At 45.4% G+C, this 14,561-nt stretch overlaps 1 protein-coding gene across 7 annotated transcripts in view; it reads right to left on the reverse strand.

Annotated features, from left to right (window-relative positions):
• Nucleotides 1-14,561, reverse strand: part of DAPK1 (death associated protein kinase 1) — a 205,820-nt gene that overhangs the window by 93,393 nt on the left and 97,866 nt on the right. For all 7 annotated transcript variants that reach the window (XM_061163707.1, XM_061163703.1, XM_061163701.1 and 4 more), the window contains exon 3: nucleotides 4,502-4,723. In XM_061163707.1, the coding sequence (XP_061019690.1) occupies nucleotides 4,502-4,723 (222 nt within the window). The remainder of the gene's footprint in view (nucleotides 1-4,501; nucleotides 4,724-14,561) is intronic.

The following is a 14,561-nucleotide window of genomic DNA, read 5'->3' on the forward strand; positions in this document are numbered from 1 at the left end:
GATCCCTGTCCATAGTCCATCAGGCAATCTGTCTATCAGATCTAGTCCCTTAAATCTATTTCTCACTTCCACTATAAAATTGTAAGGGATTTGATTTAGGTCATACTGAATGGTCTAGTGGTTTTCCCTACTTTCTTCAATTTAAGTCTGAATTTGGCAATCAGGAGTTTGTGATCTGAGCCATGGTCAGCTCCTGGTCTTGTTTTTGCTGACTGCATAGAGCTTCTCCACCTTTGGCTGCAAAGAATGTATCAATTTGATTTTGGTGTTGACCATCTGGTGGTGTCCATGTGTAGAGTCTTCTTTTGTGTTGTTGAAAAAGTGCTTGCTCTGACCAGTGCATTCTCTTGGCAAAACTCTATTAGTCTTTGCTCTGCTTCATTCTGTACTCTAAGGTCAAACTTGCCTGTTACTCCAGGTGTTTCTTGACTTCCTACTTTTGCATTCCAGTCCCCTATAATGAAAATGACATCTTTTCTGGGTGTTAATTCTAGAAGGTCTTGTAGGTCTTCATAGAACTATTCAACTTCAGCTTCTTCAGCATTATTGGTCGGGGCATAGACTTGGATTACCATGATATTGAGTGGTTTGCCTTGGAAATGAACAGAGATCACTCTGTTGTTTTTGAGATTGCATCCAAGTACTGCATTTCATACTCTTTTGTTGACTATGATGGCTACTTCATTTCTTCTAAGGGATTCTTGCCCACAGTAGTAATTATAATGGTAATCTGAGTTAAATTCACTCATGTCAGTTCATTTTAGTTTGCTGATTCCTAAAATGTTGACATTCACTCTTGCCATCTCCTGTTTGACCACTTCCAATTTGCCTTGATTCATGGACATAACATTCCAGGCTCCTATGCAATATTCAAGATCACTGTGCAATAAACTATGTAGAGCTATGTGCCACTATGCACCTGACTGAACGGCTACAATTAGAAACAGATGTTGAGAATAAAAAGGACTGATGGGACAACTAGAACTCCAATCCATTGCTGGAAAGGCTGTAAACTGGTGCAGCCACTTTAGAAAAAGTTTGGCAACTTCTTACAGAGTTAAATGTACCCATCACATGACCCAGAAATCCCGCACCATTGTATTTACCCCAAATAAATGAAAACTTACATCCACACACACACACATCTGTATGTGAATATTTACAGTAGCCTTATGCATGATCACCAAATACTAGAAACAACCCAAATGTCCTTTAATGGGTGAACAGATTAAAAAACAGCATACAATGGAATACTATTCAGGGTTAAAAACGAAAAACTGACTCATACCTGAATCTCAAAAGTATTATGTTGATTGAAAGAAGCTGGTCTCAAAAGATTGAATATAGGTCTACTTAAATAATTTTTGAAAACACAAAACTATAGTGATAGAGAATGGCTCAGCGGCCACCAGAGGGTATGGAGTAGAAGTTGGGTGTGACTCTAAGGGGTGAGTCACAAAACAAGGGCGTTTTGGGGGCAAATGGACTATTCTGAATCCTGCTTTGGGAGGTGGTTATAGAAATCTACACATGTGTTATCTTTTATAGAATTACACAACTCTCCTCCAACACCAAATTTACTGTATAATAATTATAAAACAAGTGGCTAAAGAAATTGCATATCATCCACTTTATACAGAGGATAAATGCATCTAATGGAAAATTTCTATGAACTGGGAGTCAGGCAACAGAAGTTGAACTCAGAATATACACACACAGGTAACAGTAACACCTTACTGTCATTTGTACATTCTGATATACAAAAGGAGCAGATGACATTCTTGAGTTACTAGACGTGCAGGCATGCCCAGTCACTCAGTCATGTTTGACTCTTCGCCACCCCATGGACTATAGCCTGCTAGGCTCCTCTGTCCATGGGATTTCCCAGGCAAGAATACTGGAGTGGGTTGCCATTTCCTTTCCCAAGGGATCTTCTCGATCCAAGGATTAAACCGTGTTCTGTGGCTCCTGCATTGGCTGGCAGAGTCTTTATCACTGAGCCACCTGGGCAGGCTGACTTACCAGGCATGACATGGTAATTCTCTGAAACGGCAAAACATTGTGATCTATATAATTTCTTTCCCAGGAACTTTGCATTCACGGTTTCTGACAACAGCCTTAAGAGAGAAAATTTAGGTTTAGAGATATATTGTAAAGGCTTCCTGGGTTGCTCAGCTGGTAAAGAATCTGCCTGCAATGCAGGAGACCCTGGTTCAATTCCTGGGTTGGGAAGTTCTCCTGGAGAAGGGATAGGCTACCCACTCCAGTGTTCTTGGGCTTACCTGGTGGCTCAGATGGTAAAGAATCTGTCTGCAACACAGGAGACCTGGGTTCGATCCCTGGGTGAGGAAGATTCCCTAGAGAAGGGCATGGTAACCCACTCCAGTATTTTCACCTGGAGAATCCCTATAGAAGGAAGAGCTGCAGTCCATGGGGTTGCAAAGAGTTGGACACGACTGAGTGACTAAGCATAGTACAGCACATAGATGGGAAAGGATTTGCTCTGGAATTTGATCTCGGGTCTGTCTAGTTTTCAAATCACCATATAAAGTCACAGGAAAGATTACACTCTGATTCCTCTCTTTTTTCTGCTGAACCCTGAGCAGCCCTCTAATCCTCTGTGCTCTTAGAGTCCTGCTCTTCCTTTAATGCTATGGTTCTCAATGGGGGAGGGGGGAAGAGTCTCTACCCAGGGGACATGTGGTAACATCTGGAGGCATTTTTAGTTGTGACAGCTAGGGGAGAGGATGCTCTCTGGTGGGTAGAAGCCAGAGATGTTGCTAAACAGCCTACAATGCACAGGACAGTCCCCTGAATGACTATGAAGCCCAATATGTCACTAGTGCAGAGGCTGAGAACTTCCCAGAAACATGTATTAAACACACCCATGGAGAAGACTCTTGAGACAGCAAGGAGGTCAATCCAGTCCATCCTAAAGGAAATCAACCCTGAATATTCATTGGAAGGACTGATGCTGAAGTTGAAGCTCCAATACTTTGGCCACCTGATGCCAAGAGCTGACTCACTGGAAAAACCCTGATGCTGGGCAAGACTGAGGGGTGGAGAAGGACGAAATGGTTGGATGGCATCACCGACTCAATGGACACGAGTTTGACTAAACTCCGGGAGGTGGTGAAAGACAGGGAGGCCTGGCGTGCTGCAGTCCATGGGGTTGCAAAGAATTAGACACGATTAAGCGACTGAACAACGACAACAGATGAGCCAGACACTTTGCTAGCTATGTTTATATTCCCATCTCACATATCTCCTCAAAACCCTTCTGAGGTATTAATTGATCCCTATTTATAGTTAAGAAGGTTCCTGTTCAGATGCATAAAGGAACGAGCTCCGATCCCAGTGATGAGACAAGAAGCAATGGGCATCCCAGGCCCTTGTGACTGCAAAGCACAGGTCCCCACAGTGAGGTGCCGAGCCCTCTGTATACCTCCCTTCACTTCCATCTTCTCTGGTCTCAAAAATCACCTCTTAGCCCTGAGAGATCTGCAAATAAGGGGGAGCTGCTGAGCTGGCAAAAGGGTCCATCTGAATTTCAGAGGCTCCAGGAAACGGGTGGGGCCCTGTCATCACTAAGAACCACCCAGGATTGCTGCATCCATCCCTCCCTCGGGCCCCAGGGTGATAATGTGTGTCCTCCACCCAAACCGTCCAGACACACTCCCAGCTGCATGTTCTTGGATGACTTCCTCTCCTCTCCCACCAGCCCCTGTTGGCTGCTGGATTCATCACAGGGAGCGGGGCCCTCAGGCAGGGTGCCAGGGCCAGGGACACATCATGGAACAACGCACTACAGTCAGTTTCCCACAATAACATCCGATGGACAGGGTGTGCCTGAGAAAATCAGCAGAACGCTTTAAAAACAAGTCCTGCAATCACCCCTGAGTGATTCTGCTTCCTCTCACCCTTTCATATAATGACTGTCGACAGTTTCAACAGTTAAAAATGAGGTGTGTATAAGACAGAGGGAAAGAGAAGAGAGAAAGAAAGAGAAGAGACAGATTTCCCTGGCTGTCCAGTGGTAAAGACTCCATGCTTCCACTGCAGGGGGGCATGGGTTCCTGGTTGGGGAACTAAGATCCTGCATACTGTGTGGCACAGCCAAAAAAATAAATTAAAAGTATTTAAAAAAAGAGAGAGAAGAGAAAAAGAGAAGTAGGAAAATAGAGGGAAGGCAGAGGAACAGTGTGAGAGAAGAGCATATGCCTACAGCTTAGCATGAAACTTAGAACACAGACGATCTCATGACAAACCAGGAAGAACTCCAGACTGGGGACCCACTGGCAAACCAAGTGAGACCACATGGGGGGAAGCTAGTGCAGACCGGCTCCAGACAACTGCAGTTGGGCCTCAGGGCAGACCGCACACCCCAGTTCTCAAGCTCAGCAAAGCCGAGTCGTCCCCAAGGAGGCTCCAGGCTGGTGGCTGTGCTGTCCGGCCTCTGGGAGCCCGCAGTGTCCCTCCCCGGCCCCAGCACTGCACTCACAGTTCCAGGATCAGGATGACGTCCGTCTTGTTCTCGTAAACCTCGTGCAGGGTGATGACGTTGGGGTGCTGGATCTCCTTCAGGATGCTGACCTCCCGCTCGATGTCCTCGCGGCTCACGCCCCGCCGGCTGGATTTGGTCCTCCTTTTCTTGATGAATTTGGCGGCATACTGTAGACCGGTGCTTTTCTCACGGCATTTCTTCACGACTGCAAACTGCCCACTGCAGAGAGAAGGGAAAAGAGGTCCCGGGTAACTTACACGTTCCTTGTGTGCTGAGCTTAGACCCTCAGTTGTGTCCCACTCTTTGCAGCCCCATGGACGGTAGCCCACCAGTCTCCTCTGTCCATCGGATTCTACAGGCAAGAATATTGGAGCCCTCCTCCAGGGGATATATGTTCTTTATTGTTCACTAAAACTCTACATCCCCAAGAATGTAGTCCCACGGGGTGGGGTGGGGTGGGAACAATAGGATTATAAATAAGGACATCCAAATTGAGGGAAATTAATAAATTCAATAGAGAAATTTTTCTTCTATTTTGGCTCCATTAATTTAAGCCTCTTTCCTTATGAACAATGCTGCAAAGAATATAAATTTCTTTTCTTGAATTACATTTTATTAAATGGGTAATAACACCTCCATTTCTCCGTTCTCCTCCTTCTCCCCCATTTCAGATTCAGGGGCCACAGGAAGGAGCTCCCACCCATTGGGCCTCACTTCCATGTTCTTGTCCTGTGTTCTAGGAAAGCAAGGGGTCAGGACCAAGGGGTCAGGGGCAGAAAATATACAGGGTCCTGCCTTCAATGATGTATTTCTAGCACGTTCTAAGTCACTTCAGTCATGTCCGACTCTGTGCGACCCTATGGACTGCAGCCCACCAGGCTCCTCTGTCCATGGGATTCTCCAGGCAAGAATACTGGAGTGGGTTGCCATTTCCTTCTCCAGGAGATCTTCCTGACCCAGGGATTGACCCCAGCCTGCATTGCAGGCTGCTTCTTTACAGTCTGAGCCACTAGGGAAGCACAAATACTTATTCATTAAAACACATCAACAACAACAAAAATACAAGTATACTTCATTTTATTGGGCTTCACTTTATGGGCTTCACAGATATTTTTTACAATTTGGAGGTCTGTAGCAATCTAGTATTGAGCAAACCTATTTGCTTCATTTTTTCCAACAGCATTTGCTCACATGTCTCTGCAGTATTTCAAACTTTTTCATGATTATTACATTTGTTACAGTAGTTTGTGATCAGTGATCTTTGATGTTACTCCTGAAAAAAGATTACAACTTGCTGAAGGCTCAGATGATGTTTAGCAATTTTTTGCAATAAAATACTTTCTAATTAAGGTATCTATATTGCTTTTTTTTTTTTTTTAGCTCTAATGCTACTGCACATCTAAGAGACTACACTATAGTGTGCAACTTTTTTATGTAGTCATTTTGACTCATTTGATTGCAATCTTTGCTTTATTGACGTGGTCTGGAACTGAACCTGCAGTGTCCGAGTCTGCCTGTATACATTTTGTTCATACTCCAGGGACTGATAAGTCATATGCACTAGACATTTGTTGGCTGCTTCTTTAGTATCACCTCTCTCCTATTCCCTTCCCAAAATATCTACCACCAGGGTTTTTTGGTTCTGGGAAGCCCAGTCCACCCCCAACCATAGATATGGTTCATGTAACCTAGACTAATCCAATTTGTGCACTATATTCTTTTTTTGGAGAATGTGAAGACAAAGATTTTTGTTAAGACACTTTGACACCCCTCTCCCCCCACAAAGCTGCTGCCCATCATCTTGGGACCACCCCTGATCTAAAGCAGAGGCACCACAGGTCAATGGAAAGAAAACAGGTCTGTGGGAACCCTGTGGAGTGGCTGGATCCACCCTAGCCTGAAGTCGTCTACCTTTAGACTTTTCAGCAACACAAGCCAATAAAATTCCCTTTACTGCTAAAGCCAGTTTGGTTGGGGTTTTTTATTTCTTGCAGAGGAAAGCATCCTCAGTTCGACAGCAGAGCCTCCTACCCGTGTACTATTGCTAAGTCATGTCCAACGCTTTGCAATAAAAGAACACAGTAACAGAGTTTGACAGAAAATAGTAAAGTGGCCAGGCAAGCAGGGGAGAAGTATACCCTTAGAGTAAGTATACCCTTGGGGTATACGACCCCAAGTAGTACACCCTTAAAGTCGGTGAGATACAATGCAAAGGTGCTCCCTATGTCGGTGCAAGGCACCGTCATCTCCTCCTTAGCACCCTGGTGCCCATCACAGGATGGGCACATTTCTTGGCACCTGCTGGGGAATTGCTATGTGGAGAATTATCACAGTTACTTTTTGCTAGCTTTATTCTCCTCACATGAAGACAAAAGGAAGACAGAAAAAATCAAATTAAGGCTAATATTTTGATGTTAAAGAATGGATACATTAAAATGTTACTCATTTACTTTGGCAGTGGGAGGCCCATGAAGATTAAAAACACATAGTGAAGAATTATTTTTATAGCAGTGTCAATTTTTTTTTTGCATGACAGGTTATTAATACTTTCTTTCCCCGGTCAGCAGGATAGTGGAGACGCTGAAGAATAAATCACATGAGAACACTAGCACCTACTGCCTGTAAGCTCACAAACTTAAAGAGTCACGGGAAGGGTTATGACTTTATTACAATCATTTTCTGATTTCCTTGGGGAGTGGAACACCGTGCTTTCCCTTTGGTAGGGGTTTGGGGGTGGGCTGCAGAGATGGGGCTTATGGAGAAAAGAGGAATATAAAACAACGTTAACTTTCCAGAAGCCAGTGAAGTGCTGCTTGTAACCCCTCTCCTCAAAAATACAGTACCACTTCCCCACTAAGCATTCTCAAGGGGCCCCAGAACCCAGTCAAGCCAAGGACCTCCAACCCACAGCAACACATGCTTCTAGGAGCTGGGCCCGAGCATGTGTCTGGCATGTCGGCCAGATAGCCACTTGTCAGGCAGACTTAAGGCAAACTCGGTGACTTGAATCACATTGCTTTAAAAAAAAACAAAAGCAAAGAGCCAAAGGGGGAAAAAAAATCATCAGGAGAGCCACAAAGTATTTAAACGCAAGACCAAACTCAAAGATTTTCACAGCCAAATGTTCCATGTTGGCATTTGATGCTTTCAGTCATGGGAAGTGAGAGTATCAGGTTCCCAACCTTAAGGCTGAGTTCAAGTGTGGTTCTGAACATCCTGTGTGTCGAGGCCATGAGTGTGTGCACACATCTAAGATGACCGTGTCGCCCAGGTTTGCAGCCTAATGTCTGGAACCCATTCCCTCACCAAACCACTGAACCCTCGGTCACACTTCAGGGTCCCCTCATGAGCGGTCTGAAGGTGGGAGAGGCCCCTGCATAGGAGAAGATGTGATTCTCGGCCCCTCAAGGCAGCATGCTAGCATCTGAGCTAACTTTGGCTGCAGGATGTCAGACGAGGGTGTACTTTTTAGACCTATCAATACTGCCTCTTTAAAGACACTTTTCCTTACTTATCACCCACTCTTCAACAATCTGCCTCCCCATTCCTTTATTCCAATGAGTGCTGCAACCCTGACTCCACAGGGCACCTCACACCCCTCTGTGGCACTTGCTATTTCCTGTTTCTTGCCCATTTCTGCTCCTCCCAAGACCATAGTCCCTTCAGGACCGAGGGCTGATTGGTGCATCTTCTATCCCAAAGCCCTGGGTGCCCAGCCCCTCCAGGAGCCCATGCACAATGCAGAATTCTTGAATTCTGAATCTATAACCTAAAAATCATGGGTTTCCCTGGTGGCTCAGTCAGTAAAGAATCTGCCTGTGATGCAAGAGACCAGGCTTTGATCCCTGGGTTGGGAAGATCCTCTGGAGAAGGAAATGGCAACCCACTCCAGTATTCTTCCTGGGAAATCCCATGGACAGAGGACCCTGATGGGCTACAGTCCATGGGGTCACAAGAGACTTAGTGACTAACCACCACTACCAAAAACCAGAGGTGCTAAGCTGAAGCTGCTTCACTATAATTCCATAGAACCATGGAGCGATGATGGGCACAGATTGACTGCATCCGATTCCTGGTTCCAATGCCTAGGAGCTGTGTACCTGTGGGCTTCAGTCAGTTAGTTCAGTCACTCAGTCGTGTCCGACTCTTCGCGACCCCATGGATCGCAGCACGCCAGGCCTCCCTGTCCATCACCAACTCCCGGAGTTCACTCAAACTCATGTCCATCGAGTCAGTGATGCCATCCAACCATCTCATCCTCTGTCGTCCTCTTCTCCTGTCCACAATCCGTCCCAGCATCAGGGTCTTTTCCAATGAGTCAACTCTTCCCATGAGGTGGCTAAAGTATTGGAGTTTCAGCTTCAGCATCAGTCCTTCCAATGAACACCCAGGACTGATCTCCTTTAGGATGGATTGGTTGGATCTCCTTGCAGTCCAAGGGACTCTCAAGAGTTTTCTTCAACACCACAGTTCAAAAGCATAAATTCTTAGGTGCTCAGCTTTCTTCACAGTCCAACTCTCACATCCATACATGACCACTGGAAAAACCATAGCCTTGACTAGACGGACCTTTGTTGGCAAAGTAATGTCTCTGCTTTTTAATATGCTGTCTAGGTTGGCCATAAGTTTCCTTCCAAGGAGTTAAGCATCTTTTAATTTCATGGCTGCAGTCAGCATCTGCAGTGATTTTGGAGCCCCCAAAAATAAAGTCTGACACTGTTTCCACTGTTTCCCCATCTATTTCCCATGAAGTGATGGGACCAGATGCCATGATCTTAGTTCTCTGAATGTTGAGTTTTAAGCCAACTTTTTCGCTCTCCTCTTTCACTTTCATCAAGAGGCTTTTTAGTTCCTTTTCACTTTCTGCCATAAGGGTGGTGTCATCTGCATATCTGAGGTTATTGATGTTTCTCCCAACAATCTTGATTCCAGCTTGTGCTTCCTCCAGCCCAGCGTTTCTCATGATGTACTCTGCATATAATTTAAATAAGCAGGGTGACAATATACAGGCTTGATGTACTCCTTTTCCTATTTGGAACCAGTCTGTTGTTCCATGTCCAGTTCTAACTGTTGCTTCCTGACCTGCATTCGGGTTTCTCAAGAGGCAGGTCAGGTGGGCTTGTTTATTGCTAATACTTAACCACTCTGCCTCACTTTCTTCATCTATAAAGTGGGTACAATATAGTGCTTGCTTGGGAAGGTTGTTGGGATGGAGGGAGCAGGATTAAATTAAGCTAATACTCGGCAAGTGGTTAGAATAGTACCCGCCAACAGTAAATCCTTAATAACCCTGAGCTATTATCTTTCACAAGTGGAGTTATTGTTAACAGCACAATTCCTTAAATCTCAAAGCACTGCAGTATAAACCCCTAAATGTCACCTCTCATGACTGCCTGGGGGAAGAGAGCCCTGAAAGGAAAAGTAAAACAGAACACAGAGAACAGGGCTGTACTCTGTGGAAAAGTATAGAAGTATTGTTAAATCCGGAGGCTGGCTCCAGGCTTCTAACACAGCATCCTGTCCCCGCCCCACCCAGATGGAGAGAACTGCTCAGGACTCCTGCTCCCCACAGCTGTGCCCAGTGCCCCAGAAGGGATGGAGTCCCAGCTGAACTGCCCCGGAGGCCCAAGGCGAGGAGCTTGGTGTAACTCGGTGATGCTTGTCGGGCATTTCCACAGGGTCACCTCCTCACGGGGATTAGCAGGCTAAGGACAGACTCCTCGGAGAAGAAACTTGTCTCAAACACAGTGATTTGCTAAGCGAGACCTAATTCCCGTTGGACTGTTGGTTAACTGCGGCTCCCAACCATCTCTTCCTGATCCAGCATCCAGGGTAGGAGGAGAGCAAACGCACAGAGAAGCCAAACCGCGGCTGCCACCTAGGGGACTGGCTGTCACTCTAGCTCCCGTCCTGTGACAAACACAGGAGGCGCCTCAGTGACTGATACCCACACAGGCAGTGGATGGGGAAGGTAGCCTCACTAGAAAACAGAAACATTTAAACTTGACAAGACAGAGTACAGGCAATCCTTATTTTCTTCGGGATTGTTATTTGCAAATTCACTTACTCCTTACAATCTTACTTGTAATCTAAAAAACTCAATACTCACAGTACTTTTGTGGTCATTTGTGGATCTGACCACAAATGACCAGACATGCTCAGACATGCATGCTCCCAGCGGAGCTCGGTTAAGGGCATGCTCTGCCTCCTTGTTTCAGCTCTCACATGGTAAACAGTGTCCTTTTCATAGTCTGTTCAGTGCAAGTTTTCTGTTTCATTTTGCATTTTGTGCTTTTTCTTCATGATTTCCCTATTTAAAATGGCCCCCAAGCATGGTATTGAAGAGCTGTCCAGTGTTCATTAAGCATGGAGGCTATGGGGTGCTTGAGAGAGAAAACACGTGTTAGATAAGCCATGTTTGGCATGAGATAGAGTGCTGTTGGCCATGAGATCAACATTAGTGCATCAACTATATACATATAGTAAGGTGCCTTTAAACAGAAACACAACAAACAAGGTTGTGCGTTGATCTATTGGTAAAAATGTGACCAGCTCACAGGACCCTAACTCTGCATTTCCTCCAAGACCACTGGGTCAGTATCCACTAAGTCAGTGTTTGCGATGAATTCATAGAACGTTAACTACCATGATGAGCACTGACCGTGTGTCATTTTTTGTTTTTTTGTTTTTTTCATAACATTCTCTGTCATCTAATAACAGACAGTTTATTACATTAGGTACAGACAGCCACACTCATTTTCAAATGAAAACTTTCCATTTAAAATAATGTTTATTAACCACCAGTGCTCAGATGCATATAAAGACAAGAGCCATCCCTGCTTTATAAGAGTTATCTCTTAAAAAAAAAAAAAAAGTGCTTCAAACATAATCACGAATTTCATTGAAAAGAAAAAACTTTGGCTAAAAGGACCAAAGCTTCAATAAAATAACCTAATCTAATTTTGGAGGCTTTCCTGGTGGCTCAGTGGTAAGGAATTCACTTGCCAATGTAGGAGACACGGGTTCAATCCCTGGGTCAGGAAGATCCCCTGGAGAAGGAAATGGCAACCCACTCCAGTATTCTTGCCTGGGAAATAATGGACAGAGGAGCCTGGCGGTCTATAGTCCATGGGTTCTTAAAAGACTTGGACATGACTGAGCGACTACAATCAACAACAATCTAATTTTAGCCAACAATCTTAATTTCCAATCTGATTTCCTTGTCTTATTTATTAATATATCTAATTTAAACAGTACCCTGGCAGTCATTCAATGAGCTTTATCCAGGATGCTATGCAAGGCATTTTACATGAAATTCAGTTTATCACCATCTCTTCTATCAATGAGAAAACCAAGCCTCAGAGAGATTTTTAAAAATCACGCCAAATCACTCAGCAAGTAAGTTGCATAATTGAGAACTGGAGCCAAACCTAAGTGCATTTGCCTCCAAAGCTCTATTCAATGAGCACAGTTGCTATACTGGGCTTGTGTCCATTCTAACTGAGATACAAGCCACCCCCTGTGAAGTCACAGACAGGACTGGAACATCATTCAGGAAAGAGTTTTGTGAGGTGAAGGCAAAGAGAGGGGCCTTGTGGTTAAGTAAGTTGGGGCAATGGAGCTTCCTCTTCTCCACTGAAAATTCAAACAGTGTTCAATTAACTGAAACCATGGCTTTTACATGCTCAGGGGGGCTCTGTGATCAAAGGAAAACACTGTTTATGTGTATGCTTAGGAAGCAAGACGCTAACACTGAGCAAGAACCACAGAAGGGTCATTCCCGAGGTCAGCATACAAGGCTTACATGCAACTGATGAAATATGTGTCTATAATTAGTTCCATCTCTCCCCTCCTTCTAAGATTTGCAATATGGTTTTTAATTAACACAAAATAATTTTTACTTTTGAATTCATGTATCAAGTTCCTGGCAAAATTTTAGTGCTGGTGAGGAGCCTGGCAGGCTATAGTCCATGGAGTCGCAAAGAGTCAGGCATGACTGAGCGACTAAGCACATTTTTCTTGAAGAGTTGCGTTCTGAGAGTGGCATAGACTCCAATCCTGCTAGAATACAGGAATTACAGGTCTTAATTATTTAAGAGGTGAGGTGACAGAAAAGACTGTTCAAGGATGAGTTCACATTTGATAATAATTCACATTTATGGCAGGCGATAAAAACCCCAAAGAGCTTATAGAGTAAGGGAGAGAGAAGCCTGTTAACACCGTAAGGTGGGAAGGGCCACAGAAAGGACACAGCCACTTGGGACCACTTCAGGGGAGAGGATGGGGGTCAGGAGACCCAAGCTGTGTCCTGAAGTCCGGGCTCCAGCCAAAAGAGGAAGAAACTGTGTGTTGGAGGGATGGCTTCCAAGAGGAAGAAGAGCATGACCCAGGGCAGGGAGGCATGAGAGAGCCTGCCTGGTATTCTTGAAAGAAGAGGAAGTGGTGGGGGGGAAATGAGCGATCCTCACAGCCAGGGTCCTGCCCAGAATGGAGCAATGCCAGCCCCAGCCCTGCTCACCATGTGGGAAAGCAGGGAGCTGACTGAGCCTTGGTTTCCTCCTCTGTATAAGAGCAACGGCAATCTGAAATGAGGTCATGCACGTGAGTACGGCATTCAAGCACATGAAAAGGATGAAAGTTAGCACATTGGCTCAGCTTCATACTTAAAGAAGCCAAGAGGTTTCCCTGATAGCTCAGTTGGTAAAGAATCTGCCTGCAATGTGGGAGACCCTGGTTTGATTCCTGGGTTGAGAAGATCCCCTGGAGAAGGGGTAGGCTACCCACTCCAGTATTCTTGGGCTTCCCTGGTGGCTCAGCTGGTAAAGAATCCGCCTGCAACACGGGAGATCTGGGTTCAATCCCTGGGTTAGGAAGATCCTCTGGAGAAGGGAAAGGCTACCCACTCCAGTATTCTGGCCTGGAGAATTCCATGAACTTTACAGTCCATGGGGTTGCAAAGGGTTGGACACAACTGGGTGACTTTCACTCACTCACTCAAAGAAGCCAAGAGGGTGGTATTTCAGAGAATGAAAGTATTAGTATTAGTCGCTCAGCCATGTCCGACTCTTTGCGACCCCATGGACTATAGTCTACCAGGCTCCTCTGTCCATGGAATTCTCCAGGCAAGAAAACTGGAGTGGGTTGCCATTCCCTTCTCCAAAAGCAGCACCTAATTTCTTCTTGGCAGTTTTCTTTACAACATCTTTGAAATCTAAGTGTTAAATCTCTACATTTTCCCCTTAATTAGGACTCAACAAAGCTATTTTCATTTTGGATGGGACCTATGTGATTTTCTGCAGTTGGTCCATAAAGAACTGTGTGGCTTTGTATGCTGAATTTTTAGCCTGTAGGTAGGTGATGGGAGGGCTTCCCTGGGCGATCAGCAGTAAAGAATCTGCCTGCCAATGCAGGAGAGGTAAGAGAAATGGGTTTGACTTCTGGGTCGGGAAAATCCCCTGAAAGAACACATGGCAACCCACTCCAGTATTCTTGCCTGGAGAATCCCATGGACAGAAGAGCCTGGCAGGCTACAGTCCATAGGGTCACAAAGAGTCAGACACAACTGAAGTGACTGAGCACTAATGCATGCAGGCAATGGGAAGCAGACAGCATTTTGCAAAGATGACCTCAGCTGTATCTCCCATCGCTCACGTTCTTGCTTGGTGTGGCCCTGCCTCTCCCACCATCCCAGTCCCCTGGAATCTGAGCTTGGTTCTGACCATTAGAACGTGGCAGACCTGACTCTGGGGCTTCTGCCTGGGTGTCAGCATGCACACTCTTGAGAGCTAGCTCCCTCTGGGAACCCAGCCACCACGCTGGGAGAAGCCATGTGGACATGTTCCCATCAATAGCTCCCGCGGAGTGGAGAGCAGCTCTAAAAGTCAGCCAGGTGAGTCTTCAGGTGACTCCAGCCCCAGCGAACACCTCAGTGCCACCACATGAGAGAGACCCCCAAGCAAGAACACTCACAGAAGCATATGTTCATAAAAAAATGTTGCTTCAAGCTACCAAGTTTTGGGGTGTTTGTTTCACAACAGTGGATAGGTGGAACAGCTAC

The sequence above is a fragment of the Dama dama genome, chromosome 16, assembly GCF_033118175.1.
Source record: "Dama dama isolate Ldn47 chromosome 16, ASM3311817v1, whole genome shotgun sequence".
NCBI classification, from domain to species: Eukaryota; Metazoa; Chordata; class Mammalia; order Artiodactyla; family Cervidae; genus Dama; species Dama dama.